We start from the raw sequence: 23,967 nt of genomic DNA on the forward strand, positions 1-23,967 counted from the left end.
TCGAAACGACGTAGCGGGGTCAGTGCTGTGAGCCTGTGATGCCTGGGCAACCCGGAGGTACTTCCCCACCGAAGTCAGGGGTGGGATGACGTCGCCATTGATTATATAATCCATCCAACACTTCACCGTCCTTTCATAACCACGAAGTACTGGGAATGCACAACTTCGAGATGCACAAATCCACAGTATAAGTAAAGGGGCTGGAAGGGCCTACTAATATTGCTTCCAATTCATACGTACAACGTCCACAGCCAACAGACCAAATAACCATCCCTTTGCGTCCTCAAAGAGGACTACCGAAAACAAAACTATGCCAGTCCATACACCCGTCTCCTCGGGTCTTCCAAACGCCATAATCTATTTCACAACACTTGCGGCACGCACCGCCTGCCACCCCTGAGTGTGACGTTCGTCTATTTCTTCCTTCCCTTGGATTTGCTCTTAGACGCGCCGTTGGATTTCGTCGACGCTACGCTGGATGCCCGTGACGCCGAGGCCGAAGTGTTCTTACTGCCGGCCTCAGACTTGACATTGGCCAAAGCCTTGTTCTGCAAAACTGTTAGCACATGGCCTTCTCTTGAAAGGCATGCGTTGCATCGCTTACCTTGACCCCGTTCTTGGCCTTCTTCTTGGACGGCGCCATGCCCAAGACGCTGTCCTCGTCATTCTCGTCGTCTTCCGCGTCCCGCTTCACCTTGCCGTTAGTGACCGCCTTTTTGGGCTGAGCATCCTCGAATTCCTTAACAATCGTCGTGAGCAGCGTCTGGCACCGGCGGCTAAGCTCGGTAGGTGTCCGGCTGAGGAAGAACCAGTCGAATCGGAACAGGGGCGACTCGGTAATCTCATCTCGAATCTTTTCATACAGGCCGGGGGTGTCGATGCCCAGCTTATCTAGAAGGACCAAAAGAAAACGGTCTTCCTCTTCGGTGTACACCTTCTTATTGGTCGTAGAGACCGAGTAGTTGATCTTGAGCTGCTGCAAGGGTACTCGGTACTGCGACATCTTCTTGCGCAGGAGCTTGCGTTGATGCTCCACCTTGCGCATGCGTTCCTCGCCATCCTCAATCGTCTTGATGTACTTGTTGTAATCCGCGATTTCCTTGTACCGTTGCCAGAAGACCTTGGCGTATTGCTTCACCTCGGAAGCATCCTTGTTGTCAATGTCCTCCGCGATGCTCTCGTAGTCGTCGCGACCATACCGTCCGGAGGCGTTGATGAATTGCTGGAAGTCTCGGCGCGTCCAGTCGCCAAAGCCCTGCTGCGAGAGCTGCTGCTTCTCTTCCTGCTCTTCCTCCGTGAGAGGGGTGGCGTTGTCGATTTCCTGCTGGTCCAGGGCTCGCTCGGCCTCTCGCTCGGACAGGTTCTCGTCATCTCCGTCAGGCAACGGTACCTTGTAGCCAATCTCCTTGCGGTGATGAGCCGTTTCGCGGTCTTGAAGATCGCGCAGCCGGGGAGGGAAAAACTGCCAGTCGTGGGTGGGAACTTGCTTGGGTGCTCGCGGCGCTTTAGGCTTGGTGTCTTTCTCCTTAGGAGGATACATGGTCTGCCTGAAGTAGGCGTCCATGGAGTAGGACTGCTCCTTCCGCTCTCGCTTGGCCGGGTTGATCCAGGTCATGCCGATATCCTTCTTGTTCGTCTTGGCGAAATCTTCCCCCTTCCAGTTGTAGGCAGATTCGGATGTGAAGTTCTGCAGCTCATCGAGTCCGAGCTGCTCGTATTTGGCGTTCAATTCCTTCGTACGGGCCTCGCCGGACGCAAGAATCGCCTCGATATCGTCGTCGTCCACCTCTGCTCCCTTGGAAGCCAGGAGCCCACTAGCCCCTTTCGTCTGGAACACCTTCTCGGCACCATGCTGAATCATGGACAGGAGCTCGTCTTTGTTGGCGGCAGCCTTGGCAGCCGTCTGCGCCCGGCCTTGCTGAATGACGAGCTGATCGAGGCGCAGCTTCTGGGCTGCTCTCTCCAGCACCTTTTCCTCGATGGCGTTGTCCGTCACAAACCGGTACACGACCACCTGCTTCGTCTGCCCGATACGGTGCGCCCGGTCCATGGCCTGCAGATCAGCCTGCGGGTTCCAATCGCTGTCGTAGAGAATCACAATATCCGCCGTGGTCAAGTTGATTCCCAGCCCTCCGGCGCGCGTGGTCAGAAGGAAGACAAACTTTTCAGACCCGGGCTTGTTGTATTCGTCAATGGCGGCAATGCGATCCTCGTGGGCGGTGCTTCCGTCGATACGGCAGTAGTCGTACTGCCTGAAGACACAGTAATCTTCCAGGATATCCAGCAGACGGCTCATCTGGGAGAAAATGAGGACACGGCTGCCCTGTTTCCGAAACTTGGCCAAGAGTTTGTCCAAGATGACCATCTTTCCAGAATTCTGAATCAAATGCTCGTCCGTCGTGTAGGGGGGTCCCGGCTCGGCGCCCTCAAACAGATAGGGGTGGTTGCAGCATTTCCGAAGCTGCATGACAATGTTGAGGAGTCTCGTCTTGGACTCCCGCTTGCCACCGGCACCGTTGACAGCATCGATATCCTTTTCCAAGATTTTCTGATACCATTTGACCTGCATCTCCGACATGCCCAGATACAGATTGACTTCCTTCTTCGGCAGCAGGCTCTTCTCGACGTCGCTCTTCACTCGGCGGAGCAAGAAGGGCCGGAGTACTCGATGAAGTTGCTGAACGACCGTATCTTGATCCCGGTCCTGGCCGGAGAACCACTGATCGAATGCCTCCGAGTCGCCAAACACGTCGGGGAGGAGGAAGTTGAGCAGGGCCCAGAGTTCGTGCAGGTTGTTCTGAAGAGGCGTTCCCGTGATGAGCAGCCGGTTTCGCGAGTTGAAGAGGCGAATAACCTGAGCGAGAGACGACTCCTCGTTTTTGATGCGATGCGCCTCGTCAATGATGATGTACTCCCATGCGAACTTTTTCAGATGCGTCTTTTCGCGTAGAATCATCTCGTAGCTGGTGATGCAAACGTCAAACTTTTCCTCGACAAGACGATCGTTGATCAGCGCCTGCCGTTCGTCTTTCGCGCCCTGCAGCACCAAGACGTTGACGTCGGGTGTCCACCTCGTAAACTCTCTGTGCCAATTGTCTAGCGTCGATTTCGGCACAGTGACGAGATGGGGGCCCGTGATGCCCATGATATGCCGCAAGTACCCCAGGAACGAAATGGTCTGCAGTGTCTTTCCTAGACCCATCTCGTCGGCCAGAATGCCGGAGATGCCGTTCTCGTGCAACGAGATCAGCCAGTTGAGGCCGGCGACCTGGTAGTCCCTCATTTGGCCATTGATAAAGGGTGGTGACTCGCGGAACACGGTTTCTGCTGACCCGCCTTGCTTTTCGTCGAGTAGAAGCTCGGCATCCTCTTCCGCCTCGGTCCGTCGATGTCTTCCGCCAGCCGCGCCGCCCTGACGCGCTCCGCCTCTCCTGTTATTGGAGGCTTCGCCGTTCTGCCGGTCGATCTCCTCCATGATCTCTCGAATCTTGGGGTTGGGGTTGGTCTCGATAAAGTGGCGGAAAAGGTCGGTTAGTCCTAGAAGATAGCGAAATCTCCGTAAAGTATCCTCTTCCTACGAGCACACTGCAGTCAGCACTACGGCTTTTTCAGAAACAAGGAAAAATATCCGCATCACGCTCGTTCGCCGGGCCGCAGTTGACTTGCCTTGGACTCTCCCAGGCGGTCATGTTTCTTGCCAAAGATACTGCGGCGAAGCTGATTCGCCTCTGTTCGCCTCCGGCGGCCATCCGTAACTGGCTCACCAGCGACGCTACTTTCTGTTGTGTTGGGGTTGGTGTCTGAGTCGGTATAATCCGGCGTCTCGTCGACTTCCTGTTGGATCCAGTTAGCAAGCAGGATATCTAAGACAGCGGACTAATGGGCCAGATAGATCATGAGGTCTCTTACCATGTTGTCTGTGTGATGGTTGTCCGGTGCGTCGGACATTGACGCGTCTGTATCAACGGCTCTGGGCCGGGACCGAGGCGCCATGATGACAATAAATGGCAGGGTCACTTAACGCGACCAAGACGCGCTCCGATTGCTGCCGTGTGGAATACGCAAGGGTACGGGGGTAGGATCCGGTTGAGAAGTTTGACGGGGGAGTCGAGTCTGGGATGGAAGAGGAGACTCTAAGAAGGCGTGGAGAAGGTCGCGCGAAGGGAAATGTGGAGGAAGGAAGGTCAGGAAGACCAAACGCCGCATCGAATAACGATCAAAAGCTGTACCTACACTAGATAATTCAGCAGGTACCGGCGCCACGAACGGAGCGGGTACAAGGTAGAGACTTGAGGTGGTCCAAGCGCCCTGCTGCCCCAAGTCCAGGTACTTAGTACGGACCGTTGCCGTGGGGGCACGTTCTGTATGATAGAGACATTCCGATTGGATCATGACTGTGGCATAAGCCACATGATGGTGGGCCACGCTGCGGTGATGCTGTGGTCACGTGGCGTAAGGGAGATGGCGCAATATCTCCCCCGTTTAGATAGCCACAACGCTCCATGTTATTGACGAGGTGGCTTTGTTGTGAAGACTCGAGAAGATCAAGTGGAAGAAGGCAGTGAAGATGAAGATTTGAAATAGTTGCCCATAACTCCTGCGCTGCTACGTAGTAAAGACTTGTCATTATTGTTGTACGAGGTCGACTATACAAACTTTGCCAGTTCCAGTCTCACTGGAGTCGTTGCCCGGCCTTTTCAGAACTACGTTGTACATACCATATAACCCCTGTTTTATTGTGTTAAAGGTACTTTCGCGGTTTACCCTTTTAGGAAATTCAAAAAGGTTCGAGAAACGTACCTTTACTAACAGCACCTATATACATATAATACAATCCATATTCGTAACGTATTCGTACGTTATATATTATCCCGGATTCGATTCTAATCCCCAGTTAATATCAGGTTCGAACAGCGAAAATACCAGCTAAAATAACTGTCCGGTCCCCGAGCAGTCCCAGCAAGAGAAGAAGGACGAGGGCAAGGACGATATCAGTTACGTCATACACGTTAAGGAGCTACAAGTTGGACTGATAGGGTACTTAGTCCCCCTTGTTCGGTACATCCAAAACCTGCATTTCACATAGAAAATGCCTTCTTTCAATGTATCTACCTGTACTCTATCCGCTTATTATCGTGATACTATTGGTCTATTTGGATCCGCAAGTACACCACACACAATTAAACAGGGGTTGGGGTGTACGAATACGTCCCCATAGCCCCCTTCTTTTTAATTACTTCGTACCTGTTCGTACTCTGCTCAACCCGGAACTCGCAACTTGTTCCACTTGCTGATATACGCCGTTTACTGCCACGTATGACACGATTGTTGCGCTCCAAGTGCCACTGAGCTTGATACCAATTAATGTCAAGCCACGTCTTGATTCTCCCGGGTTCCTGGAAGAAGCAAAACCTCATGTAATCCTAGGAAGTACCGGTACCTGGCGTGTCTTCCTCACAGTACAGATACAGTATGAGCCGGGAATTCGTACCTCCGATCCATTTTCTGGCAACTGCCAAGAATCACTTCACCTGACTGCTGGCTGACGAGGGATGACGATTTAGCAATACGTCGCGCCTAGCACTATTTTCCTAGCTATATGCTAAATGGACGTCTTGAGGGCTTTTCTGCTTTCCATCTACGGATAAGTGCGTTATTTCGATTTTGACCAGGAATTTCGCCGACGTGTTTCTCTTCACATTGTCATATGCGCAACAAGGTCACTTTCCCGTCATTGCCGTCCAACGTGGTCCCGGTCCCTGTGGCTGCTATCCACTTTCGGTGCTGTGGCGATAGGCCGCAACCCCCCACCACGGCATCCACTCCACATCTGAGCATTCTGTGACCCATTGAACCGACTACCAAGGAACATCACCACCCTATTTTCACGAAGAATCAGCGCAGTAAGTGCATGACACCTATCTCACAAGACGACAGCGCTAATGATCTGACCCCAGACAGTCACCGTGTCGAGACCACACCCCAGAATGGAGTCCATGAGGAGCCTCAACACTTCGCTACCGGGGAACTCGAGCCAAAGGCAAGCCGCTGTAAATGACTCTCCCGAACAACTCCTCGACGCCTTCAAGGCAGCCGCTCTTTCCGTCACAAAACTGTACAAGACATCTGCGGCTAGCCAGTCCAAAGCCCGCGCCGACGGCTACCAAGACTGTCTTGACGACCTCCTGACGTTCCTGGATCGGGAAAACATCGGCGTCGATGACGGCGAGGGATGGAGGATCCGCAAATGGGCAACGGAGCGGTTGGATGGCAGAGAGTCGCCATCACAGGCCGTCGATAGCGAGGACGAGGCCGACAAGGCCGAGACGGCATCGTCTCCGGACCTGGCCAGGATAAACAGCGGCCCACATTCGACAACCACGCGAGAAGGGAACCCGACGAGGACCGACTCTGCGCCGCCCACGGTTTCTGCGGTGGCCCCTCCCACAGAAGGACCGGCTCCCATCGTCGTCCCCAGCCTAGACGCCTTTACGTTTCAGTCCGCCCACCCCTTTCCGCCCCAGGACACGTACATGAATTTCGCCAACCTCGACCTTTCCGACTCGCGTTCGCATGATTCGTTGCCGCCGCATACCGGCGCCAACGCGGCGTCTGCCACGACAACCCGGACCACCAGATCACGGCAGCACCCCGGCAACGGGCCGAGACTGGCGGCGCGGCAGGGGAGCCAGCTCGGCCGCGGGGCTGGGTCCAAGCGGAAACTGAACTTTGCGGAGATTTTCGACCTCGGCAGCCTCGGCTACGACAAGAACATGTTTGGCGGCGGAGGCGGCGGGAAGAGAAGCCGCCATCTCTAATTTCTTTTTCTTTTTTGGAACATATATCTTTGGCCTCTTCGGTTAGGGGAGGCCAATACGTGCTGCGCTGCGCGCGCGAAATGCAGCACAGCACAGCAGCAAACGGATTTTTCACGGCTGCGGCGAACGGTTGGCATCAGAGCGCATAGCATCAGTTTTTCAAGCATAGATGACCAAGGCAGCCCGGAGTGAGCGGCGTTGGGACGATTCATGGGATGGATGCTTTTGCGGTTGCTGGGTACCATGACATTTATTAAGAGGCCAGCGGGGGGAAATACGACGTCAACGAACTTACGTTTCTCCCGTTGCGCAGTTTGATATCCATTCGGACTCAATGGCCATTTCTTTTGGAACGAGGTTTAGGTCATGCATGTAGCTAGTAGCAAAGCAATTCATTTTTTGTCACTTTCCAGCCGACTATTGAAACGTAGGACTCAGGGATAATATGAAAAGAGAACAAAAGGCCCTTGACTTGGGATTTGGGATGGTTCCGAGGGATATCAAGTAGAGAAACAAGGGACGGTTGGAATGTGAGAGCTAAAGAGGTCCGTATGTTCTATACCGACATCATCCGAGTTGCGTGAAATGGGAGTAGTATTTGTAAATGAGGGTGTTATTTCATGACTTGAACAGCATGAAGAGGACGGAACAGCCTGAAGACTGACAGGCTTGCCACGAAACGGTGGGAGAATACGGCCTCGGATTTATAAGAAAAGTCTTTTTCCTGCGTGTGCGACATAACCCAAACGTGTCACCCGACCATGATGGCTATTGACGGTTAAATATCCAGTTTGTTACGTCTTTCGCGTCGATTCCAACGTTCTCGGTACCGTGGCTCGTGGGTGGACGTCAACAAAATATGAATATCGTCTATCATGGGCGAACATCATCACCCCGGATGAGAGCCCTTCCATTTTGGTGCCCACCCTAAATTACAAAACATCCCAGCGAACGGAACTGACCTTCCCCCAACGCGATTCGTAATCCCAAAACGCCGTACCATGCAAGCTTCCCGAAAGGCGGCGACGACGAATCGCCCAAGGAGAACGAGTGTGGAGAGAGTAGTGCATCGGCTTCACAGACGGTTCTGTCTATCCCTCTCCACCTCGTACATGAAGTCAAAGTAGCCCTTGTCGAACATGTGGACGCGGACGTAACCGTCTTCTCCTCCGCTTGCGTAGCCCTTGCCGGTGGGATCGGCTGCTACGGTGTTCTGGGTAGTAAGGGCGTTAGGAAACGGGTGATCGACCTGGTTTGGGGGGAAAAAAATGACACGGCCAACATACCAGAGGGCCAAAGTGGCCTCGGACACGACCAATCTCGTCCTCGAAGATCTTGTGGTAAAAGCGGGCTTCGAATTTGCCCTGTCTTGCGGAGGTGGTGGTGACATCCATGGCCGCCTGACCACCACCTAGAATGACAAAGTCCTTCTTGGGAGTGATGGCCGCGCTGTTTAGCGGTGTGTCGGCGACGTACGTCTTGAGAACTTCCAGGTCCTTGGCAGTGATGAGCTAGACGGAAAAAGATAAAGTCAGTTGCAAGTCGTACGGGTCGGGTCACTAGAGCAAAATAGATTCCAAGTCAACGAACCTTGGCAGTCTTGTCCTTGCTGGCCGTGATAAAGTATGTGCGGTCCTTGGACCACTGTAGGTCGGTCACGGGGGTATTGAGCTCGTGCACCGCGACGTTGTAGAGAAGATCGCCGTTCTGTGAGAGAAAGTGCGTGAGCCACGGCCTCCATTATGGAAGAGGGAAAACAGGGTCTCAGTTACGTACCTTGGCGTCGTACTGTGATACGGAGCCATCCTCGTGGCCGGCAATGATAAACTTGGACAAGTAGCTCCATCCAGCGACTGTGGCCTTGCTCTCATCGCAGACAATGGTAAGAACCTTTTCGTCGCTCTGTTCGGCCTCGACATCCGGGTTGATATCGACGACGACGATGCTGCCCAGGTAACCCATGCGCTTCTCGGTGACGCCCAGCAGCTTGGTGCCGTCCTCGTTGAACTCGACGCGCTTGACGGCGGTGGGAAACTCCCAGGTCTTTAGGTTCTTGCCCGTCTTGACGTCCCAGAGGCGCATGGTGTTGTCGGCGGAACCCGAAGCGAGCAGGGTGCTGGTGGGGTCGACGTCGACGGTCCAGATGGCGCCGACGTGGCCGTGGTAGGTGCCGAGACGCTCGCCATTGTGCGCGTACCAAGCACAGATGTGCTGATCCTTTGCCGTCGAGAAGATGAGGTCACCGTCGATGTTGTACCTGTTTCGGCGACATTAGATTTGGCGGGGGACTTCATATTTGTGACTACGAGCCTACCTGATCTGGGTGAGCGCTCGCTCGTGGCCAGCTAGGAGAACGGGCCTCATGTTGAATCTGTTTACTATAAAAAAAAAAGGAAATGTAGAAAACAAAAGGATCTGGTAGGTTCGAGGGGTGGAGGCGTGGGAGGTTCGCCGTGTTCGTCTAGAGTCGGTCGTTGTATGTCGTCGTGCCGCAGAGCTGAATTTTTGGCCCTCACAAGTCCAGCAATGGGCGTCGCTGGTTGTGGGTTTCGGTGGGGCACAGAATTCCGTCACCCACGGGCCACACCCCGCGATGGTTCGTTTTCCCCGTTGTTTTGCCGTCCAGGCACTTCACTTCCCTAATCTCACACCGCCTTTCCCAATCCGTCGTAGTGCTGTGCCAGGCGAACCCGAATTTGAGTCACTGTTGGCGCTGGTTACGTAAGACTCCCACGTAGCTTGGCGGCGTTGACCCTACCCTGCCGCTACGAGACGCCACTGCCCATGCAGACATTCCAACACCACAATGAACCCTTGGCCTTTTCCCTTCACAAGCGAAAGTTTTCAGACAGGAGGCCAATCCTGGATTGGCTTGAGTCATTATCTTGCCATTTTCCCCTTGTGCCCTTTCAGCCTCAGACTTTTTCCATTCGTAATCGGGACCTCAAGGAAGAAACCGGCGAGGTTGCTCCACTCGCAGGGGACATGACAACGGGAATTGACCCTGGGTCTTGACGCCTCGGCGAAGCAATCAATGATGGACCCCTTCTTCTTTAAAGACAGCCTTGTTTTTCTTTTGTTGATAACATAGATGCACCCATTCCTTCCACCAGGCAAAGCATAATATTGTGCTTTGTTTGTCACTCTTTGCGTCTCATTCTCTTGAGCGAATAGCCAATCCTCGACACTCGAATCTCTCGCTGTCGTCCTCGTCACTCGTCTTTTGAAGACATTGGAATTGAGACACTGCGCCCACCGTTCTCTCACACCGTCTTCTCTCCGGTCGACCAATGCTTCGGTACTAGTCGTTCAAAGGCATATTGCATTTGCATTGTTCTTTTTTGTCGAACAGGATTTCGACTGTCGCAGCGATTTGAGACACGACGTGCAAAAACTGCAAAAAAGAAGACTGGACAGAATGGCCTCTCGTCAGCTCTCGTTCAACCTGTCTCGCTCTTCTCGTCGGGAAAGGGCCATGCCGACAAGCCTAGCCACAGCCCTAACGGGATTGGATGGCTATGCCACGGTCAGCCTCGGTAGACTAAGTCGGGACCTGCAGCACCACACGACTCGGGCTCTCGCAGCCAACGTGAAGGTCCCCTCGAACCAGCGGGAATTGTCACGGGCCAGAGGAGGTCGTCTGACAAATCTCACCAATTCCAATCATGGCCGGTGCCCCACCTCCAATTGCTGCCCGCCGCCGCCCACTTTGACTTGCACCCCGCGCTCCTCCTCCCACCACCACCACCACCACCACCTCACATCACCTCATGTCAAACCCGCCAAGGCACTCAATCTGTCCTCCTCCTCCTCCTCCTCCCTTTTATCTACTACTCCCATCCTCCCCAAGTGGAACCGAAATCCCATCTCCCTCAATTCATGCGCCAGCAGTCGGTTCTCTAGGTCTTTTTCGACATCGCACACAGCCATGGCTGCCACCAAGATTGATGGCACGGCCATCGCTAAGAAGATCCGCGAGGGCTTGGCCGCCGAGATCCTCGAGCGGCAAACCGTCAATCCGAGGTTCCAACCGTCCCTGAAGATTATTCAAGGTATGTCTCGTCCATACCCGGCGAATTGTTGCTCTGAATTCGAGACGCTGTACCGGTTTACTGACCAATATTCCCCAACAGTTGGCGACCGATCCGACTCTTGTATGTTTTGCTCTGGGCGATGCCTGCCTGCCTACTCTGCTCCTCTTCCCCTCATCTCCCGTCCCTGTCCTACCCTTCCCTCCTAGGGATGATACCTGTAGAGACGCCGTAACTTACATTGTCCCAGCCACCTATGTGCGAATGAAGCTGAAGGCCGCCCAAGAGGTACGGACTCCCTTTTTTTTTTCGTTGTCAATGTTTTTTCCTTTCTTAAACCTAACAAACCTTCGTCAGGCCAACATTAACTGCGAATTGCTGCATTTCCCTTCGTCCATCTCCGAGCCGGAGCTCCTCGACCAGATCTATCGCCTAAATGACGACCATTCCGTCCACGGAATTCTGGTGCAACTCCCTGTGCCGGAGCATATCGACGAGTACAACATCACCTCGGCTGTTGCCAATGAGAAGGACGTCGATGGCTTTGGCGCAAACAACATTGGAGAGCTTGCCAAGAGAGGGGGCGAACCCCTCTTCATCCCCTGCACCCCCAAGGGTGTCATGGTCCTCCTGCAGGAAGCCGGCGTCGAGCTCAAGGGCAAGAATGCTGTCGTCCTCGGACGAAGCGACATCGTTGGCAGCCCCGTTAGCTACCTCCTCCGCCATGCCGACGCAACCGTGACCATCTGCCACTCCAGGACCACAAACCTGCAAGACCACCTCAAGAACGCCGACATTGTCGTTGCCGCCATGGGGCAGCCCGAGTTTGTCAAGGGCGAGTGGCTCAAGCCGGGTGTCGTCGTCATCGACGTCGGCACCAACTTTGTGCCCGACGAGACCAGGAAGTCGGGCCAGCGCCTAGTGGGCGATGTCCACTACGAATCCGCCTCGCAGGTGGCCTCGCACATCACCCCCGTGCCGGGCGGCGTGGGTCCCATGACCGTTGCCATGCTCCTGCGAAACGTGGTCGACGCGGCCGCCAAGTCGTTCGAGCGGCAGAAGCAGAGGAGCATCGTCCCGCTCCCCCTGCACCTCAAGGACCCCGTGCCTTCGGACATTGAGGTATCGAGGAGCCAGACCCCCAAGAAGATTGCCCGGCTCGCCCGGGAGATCGGCGTCGCCCCCCACGAGCTCGAGCCCTACGGCGCCTACAAGGCAAAGGTCAACCTGGACCTCCTCAAGAGGCTCGAGCATCGTCGGGACGGCAAGTACGTCGTCGTCACGGGCATCACACCGACCCCGCTGGGCGAGGGCAAGTCGACCACGACCATGGGCCTCGCCCAGGCGCTGGGCGCCCACCTCGGTCGCCTCACCTTTGCCAACGTGCGCCAGCCCAGCCAGGGACCGACATTCGGCATCAAGGGCGGTGCGGCGGGAGGCGGCTACAGCCAGGTCATTCCCATGGATGAGTTCAACCTTCACTTGACGGGCGACATCCACGCCATCACCGCGGCCAACAACTTGCTCGCCGCGGCCATCGAGACGCGCATGTTCCACGAGAACACGCAGGCCGACGGCCCACTGTACCGTCGATTGGTGCCCGCCAAGGGCGGCAAGCGGGAGTTTGCCCCCGTCATGCTCCGACGTCTGAAGAAGCTGGGCATCGACAAGACCAATCCGGACGACCTGACCGCCGACGAGATTCGCCGGTTCGCTCGGTTGGACATTGACCCGGAAACCATCACCTGGCGCCGCGTCCTCGACGTCAACGACAGGCATCTGCGAGGCATCACGGTGGGCGCGGCAGCCACGGAGAAGGGCCAGACGCGGGAGACGGGTTTCGACATTTCGGTCGCCAGCGAGTGCATGGCCATCCTCGCCCTGAGCACCAGCTTGGCCGACCTTCGGGAGAGGCTGGGCCGCATGGTGGTGGCCAGCTCCCGGAGCGGCGACCCGGTCACGTGCGACGACATTGGGGCGGGTGGTGCCCTCACGGCGCTGATGAAGGACGCCATCAAGCCCAACCTGATGCAGACCCTGGAAGGCACGCCCGTCTTTGTGCACGCCGGGCCCTTTGCCAACATCAGTGTCGGCAACAGCTCCATCATCGCCGACAAGCTGGCGTTGAAGCTCGTGGGCACGGAGCCGGACGAGGACCACAGCGAGAAGGCGGGCTTCGCCGTGACCGAGGCCGGTTTCGACTTTACCATGGGCGGCGAGCGCTTCTTCAACATCAAGTGCCGCGCCTCGGGGTTGGTGCCCGACGTGGTGGTGATCGTTGCCACGGTGCGTGCGCTCAAGGTCCACGGTGGCGGTCCGCCCATCGCGCCGGGTGCGCCCCTGGACCCGGTGTACAAGGAGGAGAATGTGGACATTCTCCGGGCGGGCTGCGTGAACCTGGCCAAGCACATTAGGAACGCCAAGTCGTACGGCGTTCCTGTGGTGGTTGCCATCAACAAGTTCTCGACCGACACGGAGGCCGAGATTGCGGTGGTCCGGGAGGAGTCGATCAAGGCGGGTGCCGAGGACGCGGCGCTGGCGGACCACTGGGCCCTGGGCGGCCAGGGAGCCGTCGAACTGGGCAAGGCCGTCATCGCGGCCAGCGAGAAGCCCAAGGACTTCAAGCTGCTCTACGACCTGGACGGTACGGTGCAGGAGCGTATCGAGGCGATCGGGCAGAAGATGTACGGCGCGGCGGCGGTCGAGTTCAGCGAGCTCGCGCAGAAGAAGGTGGACCAGTACACCAAGCAGGGCTTCGGCAACCTGCCGATTTGCATTGCGAAGACGCAGTACTCGCTGTCTCACGACCCCAACCTGAAGGGAGCGCCGAGCGGTTTCACGGTGCCCATCCGGGACGTCAGGATGGCCGCAGGTGCAGGATATCTGTAAGTGCCATTCGTATGTGTTGAGGAAAAAGGACAGCACTGACAAGATTTTATAGGTACGCTCTGGCGGCGGATATCCAGACGATTCCCGGACTGCCGACGGCGCCTGGTTACCTCCACGTGGACGTCGACGTAGAGACGGGTGAGATCCAGGGTCTATTCTAGAACGGGACATTGGCGCGGCATGATTACGGGGCCACTTGATGGCGGGGACTATTTCGGATCGGGACGACAAAAAAGGGACGGCATTTTCAACACAACAGGCGCGCCGGGGCTTAGATCTGTTTCAACAATGATACCTCTGTCTCAGCGCTATTTTATTTTATTGTCATTTCAGAGGATAGGGAAGGACGAGAGACAAAGAGAAGAATATCTAGATAAATAGATGGAAATGTTTCCACACTGCCGATTTTAGTAAGGTGTTGGTAGGGCGGGTCCATGGGGTCCATGTCTGAAAGAAGACCTTGGCGGTGTAGACGCAACGACGTCGGCCGTGCTGACTCTGGGCCAGAACGAGCAGTGTTCGAGGAAGAGAAGAGGTGTTCCTTGGTGTCGCGTGGTTGGCTTCTGCAGCGGCGCATAGTATTACGGAATTGGCACCGTCCATAGGGTCTTCGTCTTGGGCGGCACCCTCGCTACCACATCTGTCAAGATGCAGTTATAGTGGACAAGATGGGTCTGCGCATGACTTGTCGATTACTACTCCAAGTTCCTTAAGGCTAGGTAGGAGGGTATATTTTGACATCAAGGACCAGTCTATCCAGACTCAGTCTTTGCGCTGCCTTTTTCATCATGCCTACCTAGGGCAGATCCTCATAAGGCAGCTCCAAGTCCAAAGCATACCTCAACAGCGTACTTAACCTCGCCAAAAGGTTAATGACATTCTCACTATTCTCGCCTTGATACTCATTCCTCGCGTTGGTGACCCATCGCCGCACATGATCTTGCGCAGTCCTCACCGTCTCCTGCAGCAGATCACGAATAAACTCATCCCAAGCACCAACAAGGTCATCCGAGATACCGGTTAGCCCTTGATGGAAGTCTTGGAGGCGTTCAAGCTCGACACGTATGTCGTCGACGACAGCGACGAGGTTGCCCCAGACGGTCGGGTCAGCGAGGTAGTTGATGGCGACGATGGGCTTTGTATGCAGTCAGTGTTTGTTATACTATACTATATGAGAAGATGATGAACTTACGTCACGGAGAAGCGCGATGAATCGCTCGTAATGGTCAATGTCTCCCATGGCAGTATTCATGTGGTTGTCGCCGAGCCAGTAGGTCCAGCCTCTGCCACTGGTGTCCTGTCTCCAGAGCTGCCCGTAACGTCAGGAACAAACACAGATAAAGTGACAATGGAGACCACATGCAGATTACTTACGGCCGATTTGACCATGTTCAACCCTCCCTGCGCGAGTACCATGTACTGAGTGTTCTGCTCGCTACCCAGAGCATTGAAAATCCGCCTGAGAGGTTCGTCGGAGATTCCACCACCAGGCATCTGGGGTGGCATAATGGTATACCGTCCCTGAAGAGTACGGCGTACAAGACTGTCGCTGATGGGGCCGCTCGTCATCCGACGCCCAGACGGGAGGTTGCCGGCCAGTGCGTGCGTGAAGAATTGAGCTATGGTATGCAATTCAATGATGTGCTCAGCTGAGAATTCTTGTTAGTACGCATCCCGTAACTGATGTGAGATATTGAGATTGATGTTTTATAGTTCAAGACTGACCATGAACGCCGCCTTGCCCCGGTCGGCGATTGACAACGCGTGGGTACACCTCGATGCAATCATCTTGAGGATATAAGTAGACGTTGCTCCAGATCGGGTGGTTTGCGTTCCAAAAACTGTGAGTCGCGGGATAATACTGTTCAATGATGTGAGTCCAAGAATCCATTGATGTAATAAATCTCAAGGGACACTGGATCGAAGAAACGAACCGGTTCACTCTCAATCGTCATCACCGTACCGTCAGGAAATCGGATTCTGTAAGTCCTGGGTTGACCTGGAGTAGGACGTGCCGCGGCCAACGAAAAGAAGTCGTCGTCGTCTCCATCAAAGCCGGCCCCTTCCTGGTCGTCGTCGGGGATAGAGTCCTCACTGGCGCAGTGGTCACCCCCTCCGGGACAGCAAGCGTCGGTATCGCATTCACAATTATTCTCTGTTGTGCCCCCAACCCAATTGTTGAAGTCTCCCATGTGGCAGGCAATCAAGTACGCCAATTGATCGTACCCGTACCTGTAGACGGCCTCCTCCTCATCAATCCAGTCTTGGAGGTCATCCCACTCGAGGTTGGAGTAGCGGTTCGGCACAATATCGTTCCAGATGGCCCTCTGATTCATTGTTGCAGTTCCGAGCAAGAGCTTATAGACCAGGCTCTTGACCTCATCTTGCTGGAAACTTCCCCAGCTCTGACGAGTCTGCAGTTTTCGGGGCTCGGAAGTGTTGAGCGCGCGTGCGTGCGTCGTGATGCTCATACGCATGGAATTAAAAGTGAAGCCGCCACCATCCTCCGAGCAAACGGGATCATCCAAGAACGATTCCAGTGCATTACGGTAGACCGCATCGAGCGACGACTCTCTCTTGGTAATCGTCGAATGCTTGGGAATGCAGCATTTGGCTCTCGCACCGCGCCGACAGTGGAACGAGCCGTCCTTATTCCAGCGGCCATCCATGGCGACCCTAACGCGGTCACTCGGGCATCCGCTGCGGCAGTAGTCCTCATCGTCCGTCCCAGGACCAAGGTTGTTGTACCACTTGCAGTCGTCCCATTTCTTGTCGTCTTCTTGGTCGCAACAGTATTTGCGCTCTTGTATCTTGATCGTCCCATCCTCCCAGGACCATTGTTCCACGTTGCAGACGGCGCCGCCGCTGCCCGTTGGCGAGCGAGCAACCTCGTCGTGGCCGCTGCTACACTGACCCCACATACACATGGGTGCCTCGGCCCAGTCGCACTGATCGTAGAGATCCATACTCTTGCCACTGGTCGTGCAGCAGGCGGCTTGGTATTTTTGGTTGTTGCAATGCTTCTTGAGCGAGCCGACTTCCAGCGTCCCCTCGGGACAAGTGGGATCGCATTTACCATTGTTGTGTTGGTACCAGCCGCACGTGGGCGTGTTCCCTTCCGGAGGACAGCACAGCTCGTGCACGCCCTCCGAGCAGTACGAGTCATCCACCATGTACTCGTTTGTGCGAGCCTCTCTATCTTTGCGCATCATTCGGATCCAACCCGGTGGACACGTCTGGCCGCAGTTTGTCCACTTACACTGCGGATGCTTGGTCACGGTCCTAATCAGACCATCGTCGTCCTCGGGGTCTTCGATGAAGACACCTCCAGGCAGCGAGGTGAATTTGCGTCCAGCTGCCTTGCCGATGGCTCTTGAGTACTTGCCATCAGACACATCCTGAGAGACAGCCCAGACCATGACTCCGCTCAGGCATTGCTCTCGGGCAAAATCAGCCTTCATCTGTAATGTGTCCTCGTCGTCGTATGCAACCCACTGGTTGCTGTCAAAGGTGAGGATCTGAACAGCAGCCTCTTCGTTGAGAGTGGGTGTTCTTCCGGTCCTCTCCATAACATCCACAATCTCCGACTGAATCATGACACCGATCTCGTTGCTGCATGGTTGGCGAGGAGCGCCAGACTCGTAGGTGCAGCCAGGGGAAAGGCAGTTTGGGCTAGTGGCAGTGAAGGCACGGCCATAGAAACCAGTGCCGAGAACAACCTTATCTGGGTCAATGTTATTGCGCCAGAGGAGGTTCATGGCTTCCTTGATCTCGGTCAAGTTGGTATGCGCGTTCAGATAGGGACCAACCCATTTGTTGGTCTTATCCCACGTGCCATGGAGATCATAGCTCATGCTAGTTTGTAAACTGATTAGCAAGTTCTTCTTGTACTACAAAAGGTCATAAAGCTTTTGCAATTGAGACGTACATGTTGAAGAAATCAACGTGCTTCTCAAGCTGAACAATGTCGAAGTGCTGTAGATACCCTGAACAGCGTAAGTAGGGACCATGCAGGCACAAAAACCAAACACTATCATACTCACAGAAAGAGGCTGGCAGTGTCAACGTCACCTCATCTCGGCCACCAGTAGCCTTAAGAGCCTTCTTGAGGTTGGCCAAGAACTTGGGAAAGTTCTCAAAGTCCTCGTCACGACCGCTGCGGTCCTTGGCCACGGGATACTCCCAGTCCAGGTCAACGCCATCAAAATCATATGTCGACATCATACTAATGAGTGACCTGATGAAAGCTTTCTGGGCAGACTCGGACCGAGCAATGTCGGAGAAAGTGGTGGCCGTTGGGCCGGGGTCATTAAAGGTCCATCCTCCGATGGCAATAAGGATCTTGAGGTCAGGGTCAATCCGCTTCAAGGATGCCAAGCGCTTATATAGCTTGATATCCGCAGACGAAGCAGGTCGCACCTCAAAAGTGCCGGGGTCAATCGTGGCAAAGGCAAAATTAAGATGGGTATAGACGCCGGCGGGAATCTGCTCAGGCATAAAGGCGTTGCAAGGGCGTCTGGCAGCCCAGCCTTCGTAGTACCCGACTACGCGCTGGAGACTATGATCGCTGCAGCTGGGCGGAGAAACTTTCTTGTCGCCGCAATACCTACATGTACACTTATCAATGACTATGACCATGACCATGGCACAAGTTGAGATGACTGCGGGATTCATACTCGTCGGTGGTGCCACAAAAGCCATGCTTCGAGCAACAGACATTAAGGGGACACTTTGTCTTTTCCACGAAATTGCTGCCAAAACCACCGGGGTCGCATTCGGCGAGGCGGTCACAGTTGTTAAGGCAGACATCCTCGTGGCAGTCTGGCCTCGGTGGCCTGTCAGAGACGCAGAGCACGAGGATGGCAGCACGAGAGGACTTGAAGACTCACAATCTTTGCCATATCCACAGAATCCAAATCGCGAGCAGCAACCAGACTCACAGGGGATGTTTGCGCTGCACTCTGGCTCTTGAGCATAACCAATGCTTATAAAGAAGGAAAAGGAAAGGAAAAGAAGTACGCAACGTCCCAGGACTCTGCTCTGAGCCCTCATACTGAAGGGGAATGAGCGTATCAGAAGACACGGAGAGTGACAACAAGAGATTCCCTTGTCGCACACTACTGTATCCCGGTGGATGATTTTCCGCAAGAATTCGTCAAAGAATGATGTAGAATTGGACAACGGTGCCGGTGGACGGATGGAAGTCCATAATTAAGGAGCGACAATCATTATATTTATTCCCTAGTACTCACTGGTATCCATCGAATCTAATCATATGTCATCTAGGGCTCGAGGGATTTACGGGTTGCCTCTCGTAACTCAGGGTCGGGTATCAGCAAGACGTCGGATGTGGGTGCGGGACTGGGGTCCATGTTCATGTAGCACCGGGGAAAGAGCCGGTTAATATCCGGAGACGGCCGGAAGCAAGGGCCGGACACTGCTAAGTTCCGATTGGCTAAGTAAGGCGGGGAAAGTTACATGTACACTACCTTATTAGTTCCCGCTTACAAGCAACGTATGATTGGCTTTATAAGCAAGCGATGTCTTGGCAGGAGCCGTCTTATCCGACTCGACGGCAACGGGAATTACAGTAACTTGACACAAGTGTCGAGCCGATGTACCTACCTACGCACACCTATAACGTGGCGTTGTAAGTACATCGGCTCGACAGTTTTGTCTCATCACTGTACCAAGAATCAGCCAAAGCAGCAAGGTACAGAATACAACGTACGTTGTACAGACCTTCTTCGGTCCCGGTCCTCGATTATGTGAGTGATTAGAGAGACACTGCTGTCATTCCGTTTAGGACTTATACTGGCCGTCGCGGTCCTCTTGCTTTACTTTCTCTCGACGACCATACGTATTAGCGCCTCTCCTTCAAGTCCTTTCACTCACTGGCCATGGGTCTCCTCACGTCTCGGCCAGAGAGGCCTTTCTTCGTATTTGTTCTCCTTCTTTCGCTCTTCAACACCTTTTCTGCTGCCAGCAACGACGGACGCCTCGCCAATGGCGCATCTTCTGACGCCCAGGCCCTCGTCGAGCAGGCTTTGAAAATCCTCGCTGTGGTCAACAAAGCACGCGTCGAGAATCCCGTTTTCAATAAGAACGAGTATGAGGATCCCCAAGAAAAGTATAAGCCCGCGGCGCTGCTCAACTACACAGCGGATCCCGAGTCGTTTCCTGTTCGCAAGTTACGTCGGGATACGAATAACGCCACTGTATCTGGCAGCTACCGCATCCCACAGGAGCTTGCCGATGCAGCCGCCCTCGTGGCCGAGTCTACTCCCCAAGAACCCAAGGGTGACCACGAAGCAGTCGCCGCCGAGATCCGCCAGAAGTACCACCCCAACTTTCTCAATGACACGAATACCCCGGAAGAGCTCCAAGCGCCGGAGGGGCATCTATCTATCTATGCCGGTGAACGTCAAGAGAAGCGTGCGTCTGGATACTGGATGATTGATGATCAGGATCATCCAGGACAGAGCCCCTTCTCACCTTCTGGATATCAGGTCTGGCGTAATGTCAGAGACTTTGGCGCCAAAGGCGACGGCAGGACTGATGACACTGCCGCTATCAATAAGGCCATTTCTGACGGTGCTCGCTGTGGCGAGGAATGCAAGACCAGCACTATTGCTCCGGCTGTCGTGTACTTCCCACCCGGTACCTATCTCGTCAGCGGCTCGATTATCCAGTATTATAACACCCAGTTCCTTGGTGATGTAAGTGTTTACTGTCGATTATCCATCGTCCATGATGCACTTCGGAACGCTATTGCTAATAAGATAACATGAATCTTGTAGCCTATTAATGTCCCGACGATCCTGGCAGCGTCCAGTTTCGTGGGCCTTGGTGTGTTCACATCCAACAAGTATATCGATGACAACGTCGGATGGTATCTCAACACTGCCAACTTTCTGCGCAGTATTAAAAACTTCAAAATCGATATCCGTCTCACAGACCCATATGCCTACGTCTGTGCAATCCACTGGCAGGTCGCGCAAGCCAGCTCCTTGGAAAATATCGAGTTCTACATGCAGTACAACTCGGACGTTCCTCATAATACCCAACAAGGCATTTACATGGAAAACGGCTCAGGCGGTTTCCTGGCTGATCTAACCTTTGTCGGCGGCAATTTTGGAGCCTACTTTGGAAACCAGCAGTTTACCACGAGCCACCTCGTCTTTGTCAACTGCCAATCCGCCCTCCAGGTCCACTGGGACTGGGCATGGACAATGCAGGACTTTGTCATCGAAGGTTGCGAGAATGGCTTGGTAGTGACTGGTGGCGCCGGTGGCGAGCACAGTACCGGCCAGAGCGTGGGCTCACTTATTCTCCTGGATACCATCATCGCCAATACCGCCAACGGCATCGTCACGTCGCTGCACGGCGAGAACTCGACCTCGTTCCTGCTCCAGAATGTCGGCTTCTTTAACGTTGAGACGGCCATTACAGACTCTATGCAGGACAAGACGCTGCTCCAAGGCGGTGATCAAGTGTATGTCGAAAGTTGGGGCTTTGGTCGCATCACCGACAAGGACGGTGTCGGCCGCTTCGTCAATGGCGAGCACATTCCCGCCATGAACCGAAGCCAGGAGCTCATAGGCGTTCAGTATGACAAGATGAAGCCCAATCTCTTTACGCGCCGCAGGCCCAAGTACTATGACGTCCCCGCCAGCAAGGTCATGAACGTCAGAGCATTAGGGGCCAGGGGCGACGGCCTGACGGATGACACTGCTGTCCTGAACTCGATTCTGTCCGGTGCTGCTAATACCTCCTCCATCGTCTACTTCCCCTTTGGCGTATACATCGTCAAGGATACTCTTCGGATTCCTATGGGTTCTCGTATTATCGGTCAGGTCTGGTCACAAATTATGGGCATAGGCGTTCGTTTCCAGGATGAGGCCAAGCCCCGCGCAGTGGTTCAGGTTGGCCGCCCTCAAGACGCACCCGGGATTATCGAGATTCAGGATATGATGTTCACCGTGTCTGGGCCCACCGCTGGCGCAGTGCTCCTTGAATGGAACGCCAAAGAGTCGAGCAAGGGTTCTGTTGGAATGTGGGGTGAGTATTCGGCCCAGATTCTCTTAACTTTCATGTTTTCGTTTATGGCGTGCACGTATCCGGCTGACACTATGCAGACTCGCACTTCCGTGTCGGAGGCGCCATTGGATCCAACCTGCAAAAGGAGGACTGCCCCAAGAACACCGGCACCGTTAACCCCGAATGTAAGGCTGCGTCCATGCTTATGCACTTGAAGCCCGAGTCGACTGCATACTTGGAGAACGTCTGGGCCTGGGTGGCAGACCATGACCTCGACCGTCCCACCAGAGACCAAATCGATATCTATGTTGCCAGAGGTATGCTTATCGAGAGTAAGAAGGCTTGGCTGTGGGCTACGTCCTCTGAGCACTGCGTGCTGTATCAGTACCAGATCTCAGGCGCCAGTAACATCGTCATGGGCATGATTCAGACCGAGTCACCCTATTATCAGCCGGTACCCAACGCGCCTCAGCCTTTCCGTACGGGGCTATTCCCTAATGATCCCACTTTCAGAGAATGCAGCTCCGATGACGCGCGGTGTTACTCTTCATGGGCCTTACGAGTGATTGACTCGTCTGCCGTGTATATCCTCGGCGCTGGTCTCTATTCGTGGTTCTTTGATTATAATCAGGCGTGTCTCGAGACAAATGACTGCCAGAAGCGTGCCGTTGAAATCCAGCAGAGCTCAGACTTGTGGGTATACAACCTTTGCACCAAAGCCATCCTGGAAATGGTGACGCCCTATGGCGGGGTGGCTACTTTGGCCAAAGACAACATCAATGGATTCCTGTCATCCGTTCTGGCCTGGCTCCAGGGGTCCGAGGACGTGACCGGTCGCCGCGATTTCGAAGGCTTCCAGGTCTATACTCTCCACGGACTACGCAACCAAAACATCCCGGACACGTGCAAGACAGCACTTAGTGCAAAGATCCTGTGTGATTTTTGGGTGAGCATGTTTGACGAGCCAGCATACAGAGGCACGCTCTATAACAAGACATTGACAGACTCGGTTTGCGACCCGGGTTGTGGCGAGTCGCTGCAAAGTTGGTTCGATAACGTCGACGAAGCCTGTCACGGGTATAGCATCTCTGCCGATGTGCCCACACTTCATGGAGGGCGCATGTGGGCTGGATACAATGAGACGTGTCTCAAGGATCCCAACAGCGGGGAGTACTGCAATGGTATTGATGCTTGCTCAGACAGTCCCAGTAGGCGAGACGACGACGAAGCTAACAGCACATCACTCTGCAGACTTGATTGCCGAATTCACAACCATCAGCTCCATCCAAGAGATGCCCAGGTCCGAGATGTGCTCAGAATGCTACATCAACCGCCTTGCCATGATGCAGAGCAGTCCGTACTCTATCTATGACGATTACTATAAGAGTGATCTAGAGTTTGTGTACGACACATGCGGAGAGTCGGGACCGACGGAGATTCCTCCACCTCTGTCCCCAAAGCCCGATACCGAGCCGGCTATGTGCGTGTCCGATAAGTGGCATACCGTAAGCCTGGGAGAGGAGTCATGCGAGCAGGTGGGCAATATGAACAATGTCTCGACTGTCGCGCTGTACAACCTGAACCCCCAGATCTATGACTGCGGCGGTATCCCTCTCGGAACCGAGCTATGTCTGCCGTTGTCTTGTGCCAAGATGATCTCTTACACCCAAAGCGATACTTGCTCTGGTCTCGAGGCTGCGCATGACCTCCAGCCGGGTGACATCCGGAGGTTCAACCCTTGGGTATACCACGATTGCAGTAATCTGGCGGGTGCCACTGAGTTCTTCGGACATATTCTGTGTGCCGCACCGCAGAACGGCGAGTTCTCGTATGGAGGGCCCGGTGGTGGTGGTGGTGACACTGCCACGCCCCATCCCGGCACGGGCTACACGCCGTACCCGATCGACCCTCCCAACAACGCAACGGTTGCCGACGGGACGACGACGAAATGCGGAAGATGGCATGTGGCCGAGGAAGGGGACAGCTGTGTCTCCATCTGCATGTCGTCGGACATGAACATTGCTTTGTTTGTTGCCGCCAACCCCTCGCTGGGAACCGAATACTCCGAGTGCACAGGCAATTTAGTGCATGGGAGTGCCTACTGCACCGGACCAACATATAACTGGGAGGATTCGGAGGAGCTGTAGGCAGATGAAGTCTTGAGTGAATACGCACGCACCCTTACATAG

At 54.6% G+C, this 23,967-nt stretch overlaps 6 protein-coding genes across 6 annotated transcripts; 3 read left to right on the forward strand and 3 right to left on the reverse strand.

Annotated features, from left to right (window-relative positions):
* Nucleotides 1-110: 110 nt before the first annotated feature.
* ACRALDRAFT_1075367 (uncharacterized protein) lies at nt 111-4,200 on the reverse strand. The gene is made up of 4 exons (XM_071018373.1): nt 3,910-4,200; nt 3,667-3,834; nt 605-3,574; nt 111-548 (listed from the first exon to the last, which is right to left on the reverse strand). Exons 1-4 carry the CDS (start codon nt 3,991-3,993, stop codon nt 414-416), a joined length of 3,357 nt encoding a protein of 1,118 aa, XP_070878085.1. The 5' UTR covers nt 3,994-4,200; the 3' UTR covers nt 111-413.
* Nucleotides 4,201-5,641: 1,441 nt separating this feature from the next.
* ACRALDRAFT_1080635 (uncharacterized protein) lies at nt 5,642-7,268 on the forward strand. The gene is made up of 2 exons (XM_071019053.1): nt 5,642-5,903; nt 5,958-7,268. The coding sequence occupies exon 2, from the start codon at nt 5,988-5,990 to the stop codon at nt 6,816-6,818; it is 831 nt and encodes a 276-aa protein (XP_070878086.1). The 5' UTR covers nt 5,642-5,903; nt 5,958-5,987; the 3' UTR covers nt 6,819-7,268.
* Nucleotides 7,269-7,397: 129 nt separating this feature from the next.
* On the reverse strand, nt 7,398-9,355 carry ACRALDRAFT_1048638 (uncharacterized protein). The gene is made up of 5 exons (XM_071015553.1): nt 9,133-9,355; nt 8,595-9,075; nt 8,409-8,525; nt 8,105-8,329; nt 7,398-8,031 (listed from the first exon to the last, which is right to left on the reverse strand). Exons 1-5 carry the CDS (start codon nt 9,180-9,182, stop codon nt 7,894-7,896), a joined length of 1,011 nt encoding a protein of 336 aa, XP_070878087.1. The 5' UTR covers nt 9,183-9,355; the 3' UTR covers nt 7,398-7,893.
* Nucleotides 9,356-9,899: 544 nt separating this feature from the next.
* Nucleotides 9,900-14,181, forward strand: ACRALDRAFT_1062131 (uncharacterized protein). The gene is made up of 5 exons (XM_071016540.1): nt 9,900-10,870; nt 10,952-10,972; nt 11,100-11,137; nt 11,207-13,734; nt 13,791-14,181. Exons 1-5 carry the CDS (start codon nt 10,237-10,239, stop codon nt 13,897-13,899), a joined length of 3,330 nt encoding a protein of 1,109 aa, XP_070878088.1. The 5' UTR covers nt 9,900-10,236; the 3' UTR covers nt 13,900-14,181.
* Nucleotides 14,182-14,630: 449 nt separating this feature from the next.
* ACRALDRAFT_1048644 (glycoside hydrolase family 18 protein) lies at nt 14,631-18,790 on the reverse strand (the record flags this gene model as incomplete). The annotated part of the gene is made up of 9 exons (XM_071015554.1): nt 14,631-14,873; nt 14,931-15,047; nt 15,113-15,387; nt 15,464-15,681; nt 15,764-17,593; nt 17,667-17,724; nt 17,782-18,344; nt 18,415-18,559; nt 18,628-18,790. Coding segments are annotated over 9 exons (3,612 nt in total), but the record flags the coding sequence as incomplete, so codon positions are not given.
* An 848-nt stretch (nt 18,791-19,638) lies between these two features.
* ACRALDRAFT_2041079 (glycoside hydrolase family 55 protein) lies at nt 19,639-23,925 on the forward strand (the record flags this gene model as incomplete). The annotated part of the gene is made up of 5 exons (XM_071021122.1): nt 19,639-19,677; nt 19,768-20,457; nt 20,539-21,799; nt 21,877-22,959; nt 23,030-23,925. 5 exons carry the CDS (start codon nt 19,639-19,641, stop codon nt 23,923-23,925), a joined length of 3,969 nt encoding a protein of 1,322 aa, XP_070878090.1.
* Between the last annotated feature and the right edge of the window lie 42 nt (nt 23,926-23,967).

This window comes from Sodiomyces alcalophilus (genome assembly GCF_042370955.1).
Source record: "Sodiomyces alcalophilus JCM 7366 unplaced genomic scaffold ACRALscaffold_2, whole genome shotgun sequence".
Taxonomy (NCBI): domain Eukaryota; kingdom Fungi; phylum Ascomycota; class Sordariomycetes; order Glomerellales; family Plectosphaerellaceae; genus Sodiomyces; species Sodiomyces alcalophilus.